The sequence below is a fragment of the Neomonachus schauinslandi genome, chromosome 11 (assembly GCF_002201575.2).
Source record: "Neomonachus schauinslandi chromosome 11, ASM220157v2, whole genome shotgun sequence".
Taxonomy (NCBI): domain Eukaryota; kingdom Metazoa; phylum Chordata; class Mammalia; order Carnivora; family Phocidae; genus Neomonachus; species Neomonachus schauinslandi.
The window spans coordinates 17,526,938-17,547,441 of NC_058413.1; the positions used below are offsets into that span (position 1 = coordinate 17,526,938).

Below are 20,504 nucleotides of genomic sequence, written 5' to 3' on the forward strand. Positions count from 1 at the left end.
GTTTGGTTTTTATACCTAATTACTCTCCCCACAGGAGCTACATGAGCAATAAAACAAACCAGTATATTTTTACTGTTCACTCAATGAAAATCATTAATCCTAGATCAACAGCCATATAATTTGACTAACTTACTACAAAAATTCCTTGCTTTTGCCTCAACCTCAAGTTAAATGGCTATTTTAAATTGAACACACTTGCAAAACTGCTCATGTCCAAAACTATCTGAAAAGGGAAAAATAATGTGTTTGGTGCCAAAAGGGTACACAGCACTTAAAAATACATATCCATTGGGTTTTGCTTATCTCTACTAATGTCTTCCTAAAGGCTTCAGTTAGGAGAAGAGCAGGCAGATAGAAAGCACATCCTGAGGGCATACTCCATCCACTCTGGAACTCAAGGTTGGAAAACTGAAAGGAGAAGGAGGGCAGGGGAGCACCTTTTGAAAGGCCTGGAAAAACATTCTGGTCTGGAGATGCCAGAGATTCTGAAGCTCCCATCAAGCTGCTGGCCTTGATCCAGGTAATGGTTTTTCCTTCCCCTCAGCTGTCTGCTGCGGGAGTTTTCCAGCCAAGAAAGAAAGGAAAAGTGGTAGGGAAGAGGGAGGAGCAGCTTCCAGTCCACGTCTCCGGAAGTGAGAGGGTAAAAAGGGCCAGGCATTGCAGGCTGACATTTACAGAGGGCCTGGCGTTTCCATGAAGCACTCTGGGAGGATTACTGGCGGTTAGCAGTCTGGTCTAAAAGGGGCAGCAAAGCAGACTGAGGAGAGTCCCTTTAAATTTGGTAAGTGATGCTGTGGGCAAAGACACGGCAAGCCAGAGCGGGCAAAGAGGTGCGAGCAGACGCCCAGCCAGTCAGGCGGCCTTTAGAAAACACGTACATGGTAAACTTGGCTCCCCTAGCCCTTCGGGGCTGCCCAACTCACTTGCCGAAGTTCGAAAGCACAAACTGCCCGTGGAATGGCACTTTCTAATCGAGGGATAAAATGGCTGCCTCCACCAACCAAGAGAGCAACTCATCCGGCCAAGGGCAGGGTTCTGGACCTGCACAGGTTAATGAGCTCGCGAGTCTTTGACCTCCAAATCACGGCCACACCACCCAATCCCTCCTGCCTGGCATTTTTCTTCAATTTTAATATCAGAAGTTTCACACGCCTGCCTGAGCTCCTGGACTCGGCAGAAAGACCCATATAACTGTCAGCAAACTGATAAGAACTTTAAAATGACTCCGCGGGGCCTCTTTAGAAAGAAGAGCCAAAGACGCCCATAAAGAAACAGGGCAGGGGCCACGGAAACCAGCCGCTCACACTGGTTTAACGTGGCATTAAAATGAGCTACAGATTTATGGCAGTGTTTTAGCCCCTGGCCCACATCATCTGGGGGATGAAGCTCCCGTCCCCGCTCCCCAGAGTGATTTTAAATCTGGGATGGAGCTGGCCAGAAAGGAATGGGGGAGGGAGGCAAAGGTAGCAGGAGGAGGAGAGGAAAAAGGAAGAGGCAGAGAGTACTGGGAAATAGAACAGAACTCAGTCTCTTTTCAGTGAGATGGGAACAACAGCTATTTCTAAAAGCTATCTGGCCGGTCCTCTTAAACGCTCATAAAAATTCCCTTTATTTTTAGTTCTTACCCAGTGAACTCAAGTTCTTCAACCCTTTACCACCCCAGCATCAATTCTGATCGTAACTTTTCTCTTTAAGTTCATTTCTTTTTTAATTTTTCAGTTCAAAAAATGAATAAAATCATCATTTGGCAGAGAACACATCTGAAGAAGGAAAAAAAAAACTCAGTACAAAATTTTTTTCTCACTGGAAAGAAGAAAAAGTAATAGTGCTTTATCCAAACGCGCCAATGAATTTTTTTTTAAAGGCTAGCTAGCGAAACACTTTTTTTTTTTTATTTGACAGAGAGAGACACAGCGAGAGAGAGGGAACACAAGCAGGGGTAGCAGGAGAGGGAGAAGCAGGCTTCCCACCGAGCAGGGAGCCCGATGTGGGGCTCGATCCCAGGACCCTGGGATCATGACCTGAGCCGAAGGCAGATGCTTAATGACCGAGCCACCCAGGTGCCCCGAGAACCACTGATTTTAATCAGCCATTCGGATCCTAACAGAAAAACAGAGAGGTGAACTGCCTTCCATGCCAAGATGTAGAAAGTACACCAGACCCACAGGAATAAATTGTTTCAAGTTTCCAAGCCCAGAAGCAAATGCATAATACATCCATGTTGGTAACTCACTGTGGTTCCTTAAGACCAAACTCCATACCGGAAGGCTCCTTCCAATATTCAAACCCAAACCCAAGCAGAGCAATCCCAAATGACTGCCAGCATGGAGCAGGCAGACCAGAACCCAGATGCTTCCATGATTTCATGTAATCAACACAACTGCTCCTCAGTGGTACTAGCCCCAGGTCTGAAGTAAGGAAAGGGAAGCTTCAACAAGTTAAGTAATTGGCCCACAGACACAGGTTAGGATTTAGAACTCAGGTCTCTCCAACTCAAAAACCCATGTGCTTGCCACTGCCAACATTTTTCAAACTTTTTGGACTAAGAAATGAATATATTTTATACTGAGCTCATAGCTCATCCACATATATAACTGAAATAGAGGTTTCTGAAAGTATTTATCTTTACTGGGTAATATGCTGATATTGTCCTATTATATTTCATTTTTAAAAAAATAAAATGCCAGTCATCACCCAGTGAATTGACTTCATGATCTAACTAACGAATCATGACCCTTGGTCTGGAAAATACTGCAGTACCCAATGTCCGGGCTCCCCCACTCCCACCCAAAATCATCAGACAGATAGTGAGGAGACCTGGGATCCAGTCAGGCTCAACCCTGGCCCTAACACTTCATTCTCAAGATCACCTGAACTTGGGACGCCTGGGTGGCTCACTCAGTGAAGCATCTGCCTCTGGCTCAGGACACGATCCCAGGGTCCTGTGATCAAGTCCCGCCCACTTCTCCCTCTGCCTGCCACTCCCCCTGCTCATGTGCGCGCGCGCGCACACACACACACACTCGCTCTCTCTCAAATAAAAAGAATCTTAAAAAAAAAAAAAGATCACCTGACCTCTAGGGCTTATGTGTCATTTATAAAATACGAAGAAAGGTTGAACAGTCTCGAAGGTCCCTTCTTTGATTTTGTTTCTCAATCTCCTTAATGAATACTGCTTTCCCCTTCCTCCTAGGCCGCTGCTATTCGAAGTCGTTGCTCGGGGACGCCTGGGTGGGGCTCAGTCGGTTAAGTGTTTGCCTTCGGCTCAGGTCATGGTCCCAGGGTCCTGGGATCGAGTCCCGCATCGGGCTCTTTGCTCAGTGGGGAGCCTGCTTCTCCCTCTGCTTGCCACTCCCCCTGCTTGTGCTCTCTCTCTCTGACAAATAAATAAATTGAAACAAAACAAAGCCCTTGCTCGTTGTGCTCCATCTTACCTGCCGAGTCTTTCTCACAGAAGCCACCTCTGGGCGAAGGTCAGTACCCTCCCAGAGCATCCCATCTTCCTATCCGAGACTAGCCGCTGTGAAGATTCCCTTCACCTCCGATCTACTCCTGACTCTCCATAGCACAACTGAGTGACAGCACTTCTGGCCTTGTAGTGGGTGTATTACTGAAAGCACTCTCCCCAGCAGCCTCAGGGCCTTTCTTAAAGACAGGATCTGAGTCCTTCACCCTGCTTCTTAAAAAAAAAAAAAAAAAAAAGTCTCCCTCAATATGCCTGTATAATACTAGGAATAGAGCAGGTGCTTAATACATATTTATTTGATTGGTTTGTATTATGAAATTAAAGACTCTAATTCTCCTACATTTGGAGAATATTTAGGTGGGCTGCTCTAGCAAAAGCCACTGAACTAATTAAAGCTGGTACCATAATAAGGTAAGTGAGCATTTCCAGACCAGGTTCCACACACGACTCACTTCTGTTTGCCTGTGGACAAGGTGTGCCAGGGCTGCCAAGGAAAGCAGCTTTATGGTCTCTCCATCTGGACTGTGAGGATTTAAATCTCAGAAGCTATACAAAGTAACTGCAAATCAGCGCAAACCTTAAAGACAGGAAAATTTATTTGCAGACCCTGGTGCACTATAAATTTGAGACAGTTCTATTAAAATGCTTTTCTTGGCTTCCCATCAGATACTTGGCAAAAGTCTTTTTCCAATAAGGTTCTTAATACTAAAGTTGGGGGAGAAAAAAAAAAGTGGAACACATAAAAAATGCTCTTCCTTAAGAGTTCCAATTAAATGAGTCTTTATTTTATCCTGCTTTAAACAATATACATTAACCAATCTCTTTCGCAATATGGATTTACACATTCAGGAAAACTCAAACACAGAGAATCCAGTGCTATTGAAAAGAAATTATGAAATTCAGAATATCCCATAAAGCAATCCCACTCAATCCCCATGGCTCTCCCACGGGCCAAAGAGCCCAGCTTTGTGTCAGAACCATGGTTGTCTGTTTCACAGAAGAACTGCAGGGATCCGGTCAATGTGTTTTGGGCAAGCAATGCAGTACGAAAGGGCAAGGACGAAAAAAAGCAGAGATCGGGAAACACAGCTTGGAGTGACTTGTCGGGGCCAGAGAGTTGGGGGAGAAAAGGAGGCAGGGAATATTTAGCATTTTTTAAAAAGCCGTGAGAATTCAGTTTAAGTATACTAAAAAAATTTTCAATTTCACAGGTAGGGGGATAAAAATGACAGACATTACAATATTGATTCTGGAAATTAGAAGTGAAATATTTTCCATATTCTTCATAATATATTTCCAGGGATGCATCCAACCAGCCCTAAATGTCTCAAGCGACCGCTTTTTTGGGAAGACTATCCAATAATCAGTCATCTTGAATTATTGGCAAGTTCATCTGATTTTTTTGCCTCAATCCAGGCCACACAGCTCTGTGATTTGAATAAAGTTGTGGGCAGCTAAAGAGAGTGTGCTCCCTGTCTGTCCCTCACATGGTGTGCGGTCTTGGGAGGATTACTTTGCGTGCCTTCGTCCTCAGTATCCTCACGTGAAAACATTTAGATTACCCGTCTGCCTGCCTATCTCACTACTCTGTTTAAACAGTTTGCTCTGTAAACCGTGTGCTCGGTGTGAGGCAGGGAGGGGGAAATGGACACGGACTGTCGATGGACAGGACAGGCAAGCCACCAGCACGGGGAACCTTCAGAGAACGGGACTGCTGAGGCTTCCCGACATCTAAGGGTTTACCTTTCACTGAATCATGAACACTTTTTAAAAATAAAAACTTTTTTTTTCAATTTTACTAAGTTTCTAATTTTAATTCCAGTAGAGTTAACATGCAGTGTTATATTAGTTTCAGGTGTCCGACACAGTTATTCAAGAATTCTGTACATTACTCAGGGCTCATCATGGTAAGTGTACTTAATCCCCTCCACCTATTTCCCCCATGCCCCCACCCACCTCCCCTCTGCTGACCATCAGTTTGTTCTCTGTATTTAAGAGTCTGTAAAAACAAACATTTTGGACAGACTTTATAAAACTTTATAAAAGTGTATTATAAAAACTTTATAAAGTATATTATTTTAAGAGCTACTATTTTAAAAATATACATATGTATGTGCTAAACAAAATTTAAACCTTCACTTAAAGATTCAAGGGCATCACCAAGAGTAGCAATTTCTGTACTTCCTCAATTTTAAGACACCCCATCAATAACAGCTTTAAGAGAAAAAACAAACCATATTCAATGTTCAAACTGATGGCAAGTCTCATTTGGATGTCAGAAAGCCAAAATATGACAAACAAACAAATGTGTACTTCTCTGAATCGAGGAATTCTGCCATCTTACAATGATGCACCCAGGATACAGTGAAGCCTGCAAAGCTGTCGGCCATATATCCAATGTACTAAGAGTTTTATTTCTGAAACAGCTTTTCCATCTTCGCTATTCATGCCAAACTGGCAGATGACCCATCTCAGAGACCCTCCCTTATAGTCTTTCTGCCCTTCCAATTAGTGACTTCTAAGCTACTCTGTGAAAATTGGGTAAGTCACTGTGTTGAAATTACCTGTAAGTAAAATAAAATACAAGCCTCGATTTAGGGGCCAACCCACAGACAAAGTGCGTGACCTCTGGTACGCACACACACATTGGCTCTTGTGAGTTCTGTTCTGCTCTCTCCTTTATCACAGCGAGACCTAACTATAGTCCTGGTCGGTCCGGGTGCCACATGCCTGGGGTTTTATTTTCTTAAATACAAGTGTTTTGTCTTTTTCCTAATCAATTATATCTTCAAGTACTCCTCAGCAGCACAAATATACGGTATGCTTAGCAGGAAAATATGAAGGTAAACTGAGATGGGTCAGTGTAACAGACTGAAAAGAAACTGCTATTTTAACTTACCCAAGCTTACAGGCCAGGGAGAAAAGAAGATGCTGACTATTTCTGCCACCTCAAAGGCTCCCAGTCAATTGAGTACAAAGAAGAGTTCAAAGGCAAGGCAGGCTCCTGACTTCCACCTCCTAGTGTGGCTGAGGTTAGAGGTCACTGCCGGTGGAGCCACTGACCAATAAAAGAATGTTTGGAAACTCCACTCAACAGATAAACCGCGGATCCATTTACGCCTTTCTCCCTATCCACACAAACATTTCCAACTATACAGTCCCGTGTCTACCCAGCCTTCCAAGATCCTAGATTGCTTTCTTTTCTATTGTCGTTCAAGAGAGACTAGGAATATGAATGTTCCTTCTGACTACAGAAGAATATTCAGTTGCATACATCTTCCTGTCTTCCAATGTAAGAAAGGTGGTTGATAGGGCTCTCCACCTTTAAGGCCTACCTCAAATGCTACCCCCCCAATAAATCTGTCCCTGACAACTTTAGCCCATAACTTTTCCCTTCCATTTCAGATCCCTAATGTACTTTGGAAAATGTGCACCATTTTCTCAACTTTGTGCTTATACCCACACATCACCAAGATAATGATTAGGCCTTTGGAGTGGGGATCACAGATTTACTACTATCTCGCGCCGTCTCGAGACCCTTGAAAAAACAACACTTAATTAGGGCTTCACTAAGTTAACTAGTTAATTTAGCTTGTGGGATGATAAAAGGCCAACTGATAAGTTGGCTTTATACTGTTATAACTCTCACCCTCTACTAATTGAAGGAACTGGTTTTTAATTTACCCACAAAGAAAACCTTTAAGCTCTCCCCACCCCCAGCTTGTCCAATACTCTCATCAGCTATCTATAAGTAGATAACTTATTGTCTTTAGGCTCTAGCCTCGTACTTAACTTTAGGGCTGCTTCAACATCACATCTAAGGTCAGGAGGCAAATTTACCTACTTTTCTTTGTCAGGCAAAGTGTCTCTCCCTTGGTGCATCCTACTGCTCAAGTCACGATGAAGACTTTCACCGTGGTCCTCACCAGTCACACTGCAGCCTCCCTCATCCCGAGCTCTAAGCTGCAAAATGTCACTAAAATATTTCCATCACCAAGACTGCACCCCCACTCCGCTGGGGTCAATTCAGAAACATAGCTCTCTTCCATCTACAGACAGCAAAAATCCTGTGCTCAGCACTATTTCTTCCTCACCTGAAAAAAATAGTCTCCGGAGACTGACTACGAAGACAATGCCAGTAAGAAGCACCTTAGGATTTCTTGGAAACACTGACAGGGTCCAAAGGAAAAGGAGTCACTTAAAAGTGGATGGAGACCTCTGCTGGCTGCAATTGTCCCTGCAGCTTCTCAAGCTAGTTTTCAGCGGCTGAGCAAGAAATTCGACTGTTGCTCAGGCTCAGCTCATTCTGACCTATCAACCAGGGGCTCTAAGGCATCAACTACTGATACAACAGGATTTCCCTGGAAATTTATACCTGTCTGAAAAAAAGATCCAAATTTGACCTCCATAAAGAGAATTCACTAAGGTGTAAAAACTTTCCAGAACCAAGTGTGTACTATTTTTTCAGGCACTCCTGCCAAGGTCAGGTTAAATCGATGGGTTAACCAGAGGGCAAAATGACAAGCAGATTCTGCAAAGGATCCTATAGAACAAAAAAACTCTCTCTAATCTTAGATGAGAACTTCACTATCAATAGGACAGTGGTTCCCAATCAAAGCAATGTTGCCCCCAAACCGGACAGTTAACAGTATCTAGAGTCTTTTCTGGTTATCACACCTTGGGAGAAGGGTGTGCTATTAGCGTCTATCAGCTGAACCTGGTCAACCTTATACCTCTCTGGGAATTAGTTCAACCAGGTAATCTCACCTTTGGTAGAGTTCAGTCTAGAAATCTGAGATTGGGAGAAGAAAAGAGGTCATTTTGGGCATACAGAATATTCAGGGAAAGGGGAGCAGGACTCCATGGGGCACTGCAGTGGACTGCTTTAGAATGTCTGAAAGCAGCAGAGAAGAGGGACATGAGAAAGCCGAAGGAAGACTTGGAAAAGGAGGCAGGGAAGTGCCAAGACTGCCTTTCTGTCCAAGTTGACACAATGTGGGGCACTCACCACCCGAGGAAGTGACTGGCCCTTGGGCCTAGAGGCGTGCAGCAGAGAAGAGATGGCCACTGGGCCATTCATGTTGTCAAGGACGGTAATATTCTTGCTAAGAACAAGAGGTTCACAGACGTTTTAAACAGCTGAATGGAACATGAGAAAGGATCTAGCCATCCCCATCATTTCATAAAGGTGGAAATGAAAGCCTAGTGAGCTTTAGTGACTTATCACTGTTGTATTAACTCACAGGGACAGAGCCAGGGCTCATATCCAAGTCTTTTGACACCAAGGATATCTCTTTGAACCCAAATAACCTCAAAGTACTCAATTTTTAATGACCTCTATTCATTCTATCTCAACAGTTCTACGATTCGGAGCCCGGACTCAGAAACGACCAGCTGCGCCTACCTCAGCCCTGTGGTTCCCCAGCCGGCTCTGGGCAACAATGGCATTCCATAAGCTAGCGTGGGAGCTCGGCTCCAAAAACCCAATGATTCTTTTTCCTCCACAGGATGGTGCCAGGTTTTTACTTGGCCTTGTCAGACTGGAATCTTAAGATGGTATCTGATTTGGCAGATGACTCCTACTTAGTTACGTTAATAAATCAAGATGCCATAAAAGAAACACCCAGAGCTCACACACTAGGACTCTTCTTCTGTGAAAAGGAACATTTTCTTCTATACGACTTGTAAGAACCATAGGCTGAGATGAAGAATCTAGAGATCTCCAGACGGATTTTCTAACTGACTGAAACTCAGATGAGGTGAGTAGTGAAGTGATAACTGAGAAGCCCAAACACTTAAAATGAACACGAACAGCTCTGAAAAAAAAATGGAGAGGCTAAAATCCGACTGTGATTTGTTTTGTTTTTAAGATTTTATTTATTTAAGAGAGAGAGCATGCGCACAGAGAAAGAGGAAGACAGCACAGAGAGGGAGAAGCAGATGCCCTGCTGAGCAGGGAGCCGGACACAGGGCTCGATCCCAGGACCCCGGGACCATGACCTGAGGCAAAGTCAGGCACTTAACCAACTGAGCCACCCAAGCGCCCCTGTGATTTGTCTTCCAATCACAATGCCCGTATGTGTTACCAGTGAGGTCACTGAGGTCCAGAGAAGGCGAAGCCTTGGCCACGGGTACAGTCGGTGCCCAGCCGAGACAGCATGGGCGTAGGCAGTCTGAGGTCAGCACCTGCACGGCCGGTACCACGTGATGCGGCCGTCTCTGTGGTTTAAAGTAAGAAAGTGGTGGATCCACACATCCGCTAATTCTCCCTGCCTCCTAAAACCCTAAAATGACGATCACGACAAATTTTTTAAAATGAAGGCATCGTCACTCTAAGATCAAGAAGATGGGAGACGAGCTGAAGCAACAAAATGAGGAAGCTGAAAAGCAGAACGAGACGTGGTGGCTGACTCTCCGGGCCCAAGCAGCCGCTGAGGAAAATCAGCTGAGAAAAACCCAAGGTTGTCCGCTGCAGAACCCCAAGTGGGGGCAAAGATGAGGGACTTAATGCTGAGACCCCTCCAACCTCTCTCCTGCTCATCTCCTACAATGATAATTTTGACAAAAATAAAAACCTTAAGAATCTACTAAAAAGAAAAGAAACAACAAGCATAGTACCAATTTGGGGTAGTTTTTAAAATTTTTTTTTTTTAGCTTGCTTATTAACATTTCTGCCCACCTAAATTTCTCTAAAAGAGAAGCAGGACTATCTGTGGCCCGAGTGGCATGCTGCAGACCGTGGAGAGCAGCCCAGGGGAAGGGGTAGCAGAAGGTGGAAGAGACACCAGACAGTGAGGCAGGGGTGCAGCACCTGCTCCAGGGGACAGGGAGCACCGCTCGTGAGGGAGGCCGCTGGAACTGGGAACCTAGGCCTGCTGATATGACAACATTCTCCTGGTCAACAGCTACTCAGAAGCATCACCCTGAAATGTCCCTACTTCCTGAGCTGCCTTAGTCACGACAACTATCACCCGCTGTGAGAACAGCCATCCAAAAAGGCTCTGCATCCTGAACACACTGCTACGCTATGACCCTAAAACATAAAAAGAGGCTTACCTCAGGAGAGTTTTTAAACCTCTGATAGTTACTATCTCAAACCTTATCTGATGCGACTCACCTGAGTCTGCTTTCCTCTCTCCGGTTTGGTGAGTCGATCTAGCGGAGGAAATCGCCCCGCTCACTCAGTCAGCTCTGTCGATGTGTATCCCCACCGTGCAGGCCACCCTTCCATACCACCCATGTCACCCCCACCCCCGCAAGCAGGGCTGCCTGGCCTCTTACCTGCCGCTGCATTTCTTCAATCTGTCTTTGGGGGATGCTCTGCAAAATACCGTACACATCAGATATCTTTTCTTCCGGGACAACCACAGATGCTCTAGAGAAGACAGCAAAGCAGTTTCTATACACCCAACGCTCTACACAAAGCACCTCGACAGACCTGTCCCGCTGTGTTCTCCCGAGCAGAAACAACACACCCGCACCCTCCTTCAGCCCGCATTCCCTCCGGCGAGTGGCTCCCCATCCTCTCCTCAGGGCCCCCCTTCTCAAAGGCCTTCGTTCTCTGGCCTGCTGCATTTCCTCACCTCCCTCCATGCCACCTGTGTGCTCCAGCAAACCATGCTCTGCCCACCACGGGGCCTGTGGGTGTGAACTTCCTGCTCCCTGGTATACTCTTTAACTTCACTGCCTGCTCTGAACGAACAAGGACTTTCCTCGTTTAGCTCCCTACTCAAAGCCATTCACTCACTCAGCACGTATTTACGGAGCCGCTATCACGTGCCAGGTGCTGGGATTACAACAGCGACCGAATCAGACAAGGGCTGGGGCTGAGCACCACAGGAACACCTGCGGGAGAGCATTCTAGGCAGAAGGCCCTGAGGAAGCAGCATGCTGGGAATGTTCTGGCAACAGCACGGAGGCCGGCGTGGCTGGAGTAAAGAAGATGGAGAAAACCAGGAGGTAAACAGGGGAGGGGGGCGAACAGCAAGCGCACGGGGCCTTGCAGGCTGTGGTAAGGACTCGGCTTTAACTGAGACAGAAAGCCCTTAGAAGGTTTTAGGCAGAGCTGGCATGATCTGATTAAGTTCCAACGGGGTCATTCTGCCTAAAGTGCTGGAAGAAACTGCAGAAAGCAGGAGCAGAACGGCTGGAGACGGTCGCAAAATACAGTGGAAGAGCCGGGGAAAGTGGTGAGGACTTGCCCGCAGGTCAGACACATGGGTGAGGGAGACAGAGGGCTCAGCAACCACCCACCCGTCAGGGCATTTAGCAGGGTTTCCCGTTTTATTTGTACCGATTAACTTATGAAAATCTGAAACCCGCTCCCCAGCAAGACTAGTCTGTTAGGACGGAAACCACGCCTGGTTCCACTCCCCAGCAGCCCCTGAGCACCTGGTACATTGTCTAGCACACATAGTTGGCACTTAGTAAATATTTGCTAAATAAGTGCACGATTTCTACTGTACAGATGGGAAAACTGAGGCTCAAAGAAAGAAAGAAAAGAAACGATTTGGCAAGATCACAAAGCTAGCCAGTGACAGAGCTGGTTACCTGAACCCAGGCCTTCTGGCTCCAAATCCAGAGCCCTTCCACCACTTACCCATAATGACAACTACCCAAGCCGGTCTGGATTCTCACAGGAGTATCTTTCCAGCCGTGGCTCAGGGTCACTGCCTCCACGAAGCCCTCACCAACTCCACTGCCGGCAGAGGTGTGCGCCTCCTCCTCGCGCTTCTCCTACCATCCCACCCAGCCCGGCTGCATCTCATCGCAGTAGTCGGTCACTGCTGGTTCACCTGTCTATCCTCCACCAGTAGGCTAGGGGCTTCCTGGAGGCAAGGTTGGACCGATCATCTTTGTATCCCCATACCTAACACAGTACCTCGCAAATAAAGGGGCTCAACAAATGTCTCCACGGATGCGTAAATGACTGGAGGTGGCTCAGCACTTCTCTAAGATAAAAAGAATTACACAGCCTCGTCTTTCAGGCTGAATGAGGCTACCCCTCTGTGCTGGGCTTCCACTGCCCCCTGTGCAGGCATCTACAAGGCACTTATCACACGTTATTAGAACGCTTGGTTTGTTCCCCACTAGATCCCAGCCTCCTTAAGAGCAGAGACTGCATTATTCACAGGAGACTTTCCAATAACTATGAGATGAATCAGTGTACAGAAGAATGAATGTTACCTGCATTGTTCAAATACCTATGGTGATCAGACACGAACAGAAATATCAGAACAGGTGGGAGAGGAGAAAGTAATTAAGTATCTGAGGCAGAGTCAAGCTTGAGAGGTATACACAAAGGGAGCTAATTTTCAATAATCTTTAACCTCCAAAGTCCTAGGGAAATGAAACAACATGAGACCAGAGGGCTCTTCTGTCCATTACAGCCATAACCAAGCGGGACCCATGTTTGCCCTTCTGTGCCCTGGGAATGTCTCTAAGCTTTCACGCATGCGGCGGCACTCCCCCTCCAGCTAGTAACATCATGCAAACTCTGCAGAGTCTCTAGCACTTCACCACTGTGGCTGCAGATCACACCCACGGAGCTCTGAAGTGCAGCATTCCTTAAAGTCCTTCTGGTGACTATACTCTGCAGTTACAAGGGAGAACCACTGCTCTCGTCTTTGGTAAAAGCCCAGACAGTACGTATTTCAGGCTTTGTGGGCCATATCATCTCTGTCACAACTACCAGCTCCGCCACGGCAGCATAGACACAGCCAGGGGATAATACGTGAGTGAATGGGTATGGCTGTGTTTCAGTAAAACTTTATTTACAAAACCTGGCAACTTCCCATATCTGGCCCAAAGGCCTCAGTTTGTGAACCTCTGCTCTAGGCCAACAGACTAACTCTTCTGATGGAAAATACAGCAAAACAATCTACAGGAGTAGTTCTCAAACCTAGGTAGGCATTACAATTACTGAGGGGGCTTTCATAATCTAATGCACACAGAACCACTGGTGTGAAGTTTATTACAAGGTAACACTCACCTCTTCCAGTCCAGAACTTCAGAGAAAGGCAAAATATAGGAGTCTGCAATGACAACTGGGACACAGCCGGCGCGTAAAACGTCACTCAGTACCGCCTGGCCCAGCCGAGCACCACGAAGGACCACACAGAACGTGGCCTCCTGCGGGAACACAAGCAGAGGCAGGGGATCACAAACCAGTCTCGCTGACCCACTCTCTGGTCGCTGCAGACCATCAAGTTCTCCTGAGGGCTGAAGCCAAGCACTACTGAGACACCCTGACCGAAAACGCGAACAGATAAAAGCTCACACCAGGGGAACTTGAAAAGCTCAACTGGCTGCAACGCTTGGTATTTCCACTCTTCAGTGTCACCTCGATGCCGCCACTGGTGGCATCTGAAATGTCCAGAGCCAACGTCCAAGTCTTCTCTGGGCCCTCAGTGATGTGACCTCCCACAGCCGGGTTCCTTCCAGCCCCACACTACGCGCGCACACCGAGGCACGGGGGCTGAGCATCACTTACGGCGCTTACCTCAGCCTACCTCACAGCAGAATTACTTGTCTGGGCATTTCAGGCTTTCTAGAGGACCCCCTAGAGGGAAGCTATCAACTCTCATCTTTCTACTCCTCATGGCATCGAGCAGTGTGCTCTGTACATAGAAGGTATTCATTTCACGTATGCAGTGCCTTTGAAAACACGCAGATATGTTCTTCTTAGAACAATAAATCAAACAGAAAGCAAGTTTCTTCTCCCTTCCCTCCCTCAAGCCTAGTCAATGTGGGGAACATTTCAGAAAATGAGAGACGTACAGGAGAACAAGCAGTTGTGACAGGTAAGCAAAAATAAGAAACGACCCTCTCTCTAACACTCGGTTTTTCCCAGTTTTTGCCTCTTCAGGAGGAAAAAAAAAAAAAAAGATTAAAAAAAAACCCCAAAACCCACTGTTTCATCTTTACAGCTAGAGAAAAGGAAAGTTCAGAAAAAAATGTAAAGAAACTCAATATGCCAAACTCCTCCAGGGATACATGAGAAAGCAGCAAGGGCTGAAGAAGAGAATCAGTCATGGCGCCTAGAGGTGCAGGTGGACAGCTCAGCCTGCCCTGAAGAGTCAGCATCCAGATGTGGACACACGTGCTGATAACCATTTTTCCTGTCTAGACAAAGGTTACTATAAATACTCCTGCTCACATCACCACTGTTATCAGTCAGACATTCCAGAGGCCACGCAGCACTTTCTCGGAGAGAAAGTATTTTAACAATCTCAGCATGGGCCAGTTCTCTTTGGAGATTTAAAAAAAAAAAAAAAAAGAATCACACCAGCTCCTTGCTATTTCTCCTTGAACTATTTTAAATATTTCAGGGAACAAAACTCACTTTCTCCTTTCCTAGCCCCCATGCCCTTGGAATGCCAAGCATCCTGCTTATGCTTAAAATATCCCCCAAAGGACTACTCTTACCCTCGAGTATGGAAATACTGCCATGCCCATGACTCAGGCGAAGGACATACTACCAGTAGGACATGCCGAGGGTGGCAAAACACCAACAGACAAAACAGTAACAAAAAACGAAAACCTTCCATTCCCAGCAAAAGTTGACTGCGGCCTCGTGGGCCCGCATGTCAGAGGCTCCAAGCTGCCACCTTGAAGAGGAGATGTCTCTGCACGGGCTTAGGAATACAGGGGGAAAAGAAAAACACGTTTGCCCACTGTCCACGTGACTTCTCCGCAAACCCATCGCAGTTGCGATTCTGGAGGGTAACGGATGTCTGAAAAGGGCAGGAGTACTCAGAGGCCAAGCAGCTCTGCACAAACAGCAGACACCAGACGCCAACGCACCTGAGGGCCCGCGTGGCTGGTAAAGAGCAGGACTACGTTCTCTTCTCCCCTTGGGTAATTCCCTGGCTGCGTGTGGGAAACAAGGCCTTTTGCTGGGGTGCGTGCTACTTCGAGGAAGGGACCTCTCCCGAGCCTGGCGGCTAAGGGCAGACACTCACCTGCAGCACCTGGGGGTAATCGTAGACTTGGTGCTCGCAGCAGCGCTTACGCACCCACAGGACACCCTCCGAGAGGTTGGTGCATTTATCCAGCACTAACACCGACTCCCCGTGTCTGGCCTGCAGGGCTTCCAGGTCTTCTCTGTACTCGGGGTGGATAGCCATCTGAGAGGACAGGAGGAAGTACCGCCGGGGACTGCAAGAGAACAAGAAGCGTGACTGGAACATTGCCGCCGGCTCGCTGGTCAAGGTACAACAAACCCGGACATTCAACTTACGGCAGGGAGTGGGTTCTCACCGGACTTCACATCTCTCGATTTTCTGGGAAATCACGCTCTGCAGCATTGCTTAGGATTTACAGTATTATACACCGTAGGAACCTAAGGTATGACTCAGTCACGTGCCATCATGAAAGATTTTATTGGGGAGAAGTTCTTCAGGTTTTGAGGAAATGCTTGTAATATGCCAAGCTTGGACAGCAAGCTATAAATATGTATGTGCGTGCGTGGACAAAGAGAGAAACTAACTGGCTGACTACTTGGAAGAAACATCAATGTGTTACCATTAGTTATATCTGAGGTCTCTAATCTGAAAAGGAACTGAGAGCTGGCTGATGGGCAGTACCCATGGTAAAACCAGAAGAGGTGAAGGACTGCTTCTGGCTGCTGAATGGCCTCCTCAGGCTACAGAGACGCTTCAGGGAAGAGAGCCCCCATCCTCAAGGCCACCCGCACACAGGAAGACTGAATTGGTGTTGAGAACAACACGTGGAAAAAACTGTCTTCACCAAAGGAGGGAACCCAGTCTTAACATCTGGATAGCAAGGATGTCTAAGAGAAAATGGAGTGAAGAAAGCATTTCCATGGGTCTAGTGCCATTTAGATCTCCACAAGACAAACACACGAACACAAAGTTAGTAAGCCAGAAGTCGAGGGGGAGTTCTGGGGGGGACCAGATGGTAAGTAACTCTGCCCTGGAAGGCAAGATCCCCACAGGGCGGAGAGGTTACAGCTCATAAACACTACACAGGCTGAGGGACCACTAGCAATCACCGTCAAAGAGATGAGTAATACAAAGGAGCTTCCAGCAAGAAGTGAAATACCCATCAGACCTCGAAGCAGTACTCACAGGAATCTACCCCGCACTGGTCTGCACCAGGGAAAGTTAATGCCATCAGACAAGCTGATACGAGTCCGCACATAAGAAAGGACCGAAACCTATATTGTGTGACCTCCAGCTCTCTCTCTTCCTTTTTCTTGCCTTGGGAGAAAGGAACGGTAAATTTTTTTTTTTTTTTTTTTTAGTTTCTTAGACTTATTTGGGGGTTCTAGCTGGTGAACATCACTTTACCCATACATCCATAGCCAAAGAACAACCATTCTCTGACTGAAAAGGTCATCACGGTTTATCCAGCACTAAGCTTCAAGTCCCGAACACACTGAACAATGAGTGGAGAAGGGGAATGCTCCCCTTTCCAGCCAGCTCAGCTCCGGAAACTCCAGAAAACACAGCAACACACCCCACAGCCAGATGGCCTGCAAATCCTCAGGACCCTTTCTTCTGGTAATTCCTTTAAGCGGCTGAACTACAAGCAAAAGGTACTTCCCTGCCACGGTTAAGAAAGAAAGGGATGTGCACACTCCCCAAAACCTCACTGTCTAACAGCAAGTAGCCACATGAGGCCATTTAAATTAAACTTAAAATTCAGTTCCTCTCATACCAGCCACATTTCAAATTCTCAATGGCCATATGAAAGGTAGGGGGTACCTAACAGCAGAAATACAGATGGTCTCCCACCGCGGAAAGGTCTGTTTGATAGAGCTGCCCTTGATGGGTCATTCAGACCCAGACCACAGGGTAAAGGTAAGTGGAGATAAGAAAGACATGGAGTAGCAACCCATCGGGGAGTCAGTTTGGATCAGCTGTACAGATGGGTTCCTCTCATGCTGGGCAACTTCCCCCTAAGTTACAATTTACTGAACAATATGCTGAATATTTATAGCTAAAAGCAGTCCTTCTAGACACTGAAATAGACTCTTGGATTCTATTCCCAGCCCTGAGCCTCAATAATTTTTCTTATGTAAAAGCATTAATTTACAGAGGGATGACTTGGTGATGGAAAGATCACACATAAGAGCACTTGCAGATCATCTCGAAGCGAATACCATCTCCCTTCAAAGTATTTCTGTAATCAGGGCGCCGGGTGGCTCAGTCGTTAAGCGTCTGCCTTCGGCTCAGGTCATGATCCCAGGGTCCTGGGATCGAGCCCCGCATCGGGCTCCCTGCTCGGCAGGAAGCCTGCTTCTCCCTCTCCCACTCCCCCTACTTGTGTTCCCTCTCTCGTTGTGTCTCTCTATATCAAATAAATAAAATATTAAAAAAAAATTTCTGTAGTCAAACTTGTCTCTTTAAACAAGAGAAAGACTTATAGGCAAACTCACAAGACAAGCAGGGTTTAAAACCACCTTAACGATGAAAGCTATTTGGAAATGAAATAGACTGGGTTTGGTTTTTATTTTTTATTTCAAATCAGAAAACTTCTCATTAACAAGTTATAATGAAATCAGCCATGCGTCAAGTTAGGGCTGAATGACCTTTAAAGGTCTTTCCAATTCCTAAGACATTGGTTCTATGATGGATCTCATGGGGCACTGGTATTTGCTGGATGTTTCTGGAAACCTTCTGTTTAAGTAGAGCTGCAACCATAAAACTGGTGATGCTCTACGCTGTCTAGAATAAGAACAGACACGCCAGTACCCAGGAGGGTGTCCACGCAGAAGGGCGCAGAGTGTTGGAGTTCCAGAGAGAAAAGAGTGGTACTGCATGGCGTGGGTGGGGACAGAAATGGCCCATCCAGAGTGTGGATGCCTTTCTAGGATGAAGGATTCTACTTGGGAAAGATCTGGGAGTTGGCCCAATGCAGGGTGTGAGAGCCCTGAAAGGGTACCCAAGGTTTCGGCACTGGGGGCAGGGGTAAAAGTGGCATGGCAACCCAGTGGGATGCTGGAGAACAAGTGCGGTTGGGAGGTCATGTGGGAATCCCAGGGCAGAGTGTTAGAGCCCGGACAGGCTGAGAAAGATGCCGTGTCGTGGGGAGGGTGAGAGCAATGGTACCAGCGCCCCAGTGTGGTGAGCAGCGGGAGCACAATGTGGGGGAGTCAGAGTCTGAGTGGGGGTGATGGAGGCAGGGGCAACACAGTGCAAGAGGGTTGAGCAAGTAAGCAAAACTACTGAGGATAAATGGGAGCCAGATTTCTCACTGTCAGAGAACAGAGCTACAAATATGCAAAGGGAGAAAACCAGAATGCTCCTGTGGTGCTGGATGGATTTGCAGATGGTGATATGAATGCATGGTTCTCAATGCACACAGATAATATAGAGACTATCCATCTACATAGATACAGAAATAAATACAGATGTTCATGTGCAATGCTCGAAGAAGCTCCTGAGTAAAGGACTCAGGTCGAGTTTCACTGTTGAGAAACAAAGTTCTATTTCAGATATTCGGTCGCCAGGATCCCTGGATCCCTGGATCCCTACTCTACCATTACTCCATTTTCAGCATAAATGTGCAGATGTGCACAAGAGTCTAGAAACATTCCCCCTGCTTGCATGCTGGTTCTCCCTGACCTGACAGATGGCTGATGGAGTGTGCCCATTTTAGCTTTAAGCAAACAAAATTGTAAGGTGGATTTGTTTTTCTTTTAAGGACTAAAATTACTAGCTAGGACTTTCATGTTTCCTCCCAGCAGTGCTGAAACCGAAGTTTAAGTAAAATCATGCTGAGAACTTGAAGTCTCCCTCAATAGGAACAGTGGTAAACTCCCAATTTAGTTCCTCCTAGAGACAATGACAAGAATTCCAGCTGAGACCCGCACAGCTGTGAGAACAAGCTATCAATAGCAACAACCCTCAGCTTCCCATTGAAAAAATACTGAGAGAGATTTGAGATAAAAATAAAAACCAAGCTCTCACTACTCTCTGTAGCCCTCAAGAGATGTGGGAATTCCCTCACAAAGCAACTCTCACAAAGCGCAACAAATCCAAAGCACGGCCATCAGGTCACCCACCCGGCCTCCTCCCAAGTCCCTGGAAAGGGTCAGGAGTCTGGAGTCTGTTTTGCCCTTTTTTTTTCCTTCTTCTTCTTCTTGTTTTTTTGTTTCTGTTAGAGAGAAGGGAGTGTTGCTTATAAGAGAAACACCAAAACTTCAGGGCCAAACTGCAGGCTGGAGGGAAGTGGAGTGTGGGTCCAGCTGAGTTGTAGAAATCCACCAACTGGCCAGCAGAGGGAGCATGGCGCCCCAGGCAGCCTTTAGCTGTCTTCCCGGTCCTGGTAGGCTGACTCTTCCTCTGGCTAATTATTGGACGCAGAACCTCAGAGCCTGAGACCTTAAGTGATCTAGCTAGAGATCTTCATTTCAGGCTAATTATACATAAAAACTAGGGAGATTAAGTTACTAAGAAAATACCACCACTATGGCAGTTTAAATCTTTAAAAGAAACTGCCTGAAAATAATTTTTACTGTTCAGAGGCGGTTTGTTCTTCTCTGTTTTACTGAATCTTTTCTTTTCAGTAGGTATTTTCCCTAGGTCAAACCTGAAGGGAAGGAAGAGTCCTGAAGCAACACAAGAGAGCTAGATTATACTAGAGAGATTAGATAAGAAAGGGGGTAGAGTTCAAGCACTCTTAAGAAAGATAGGCCCGGGCGCCTGGGTGGCTCAGTTGGTTAAGCAACTGCCTTCAGTTCAGGTCATGATCCTGGAGTCCCGGGATCGAGTCCCGCATCGGGCTCCCTGCTCGGCAGGGAGTCTGCTCCTCCCTCTCATGCTCTCTGTCTCTCATTCTCTCTGTCTCAAATAAATAAATAAAATCTTTAGAAAAAAAAAAAAAAAGAAAGAAAGAAAGGCCCAGAGGCAGCCAAGCTGAAGAGACAGCCCTGACCCTCCCCCCTCCCTCCCCTGCAGCACTGGGGCCATGGGGAGCCCACAATTCTCTGTTGTGCCCTGGGCACTGCAGAGGTTTCGTGGCACCCCTGGCCTCCACCCTCTAGATGCCAGGAGCACCCCGTGCAGAA

The 20,504-nt window shown here is 46.6% G+C and overlaps 1 protein-coding gene across 4 annotated transcripts in view; it reads right to left on the bottom strand.

The window, feature by feature from the left end:
- Positions 1-20,504, bottom strand: part of EXT2 (exostosin glycosyltransferase 2) — a 139,029-nt gene that overhangs the window by 89,517 nt on the left and 29,008 nt on the right. For 3 of the 4 annotated variants that reach the window (XM_021685386.1, XM_021685387.2, XM_021685389.1), the window contains 3 exons: positions 15,430-15,625; positions 13,458-13,597; positions 10,748-10,841 (listed from right to left, as the gene is read on the bottom strand). In XM_021685386.1, the coding sequence (XP_021541061.1) occupies positions 10,748-10,841; positions 13,458-13,597; positions 15,430-15,625 (430 nt within the window). The remainder of the gene's footprint in view (positions 1-10,747; positions 10,842-13,457; positions 13,598-15,429; positions 15,626-20,504) is intronic. The other variant, XM_021685388.2, reaches the window with a different exon arrangement.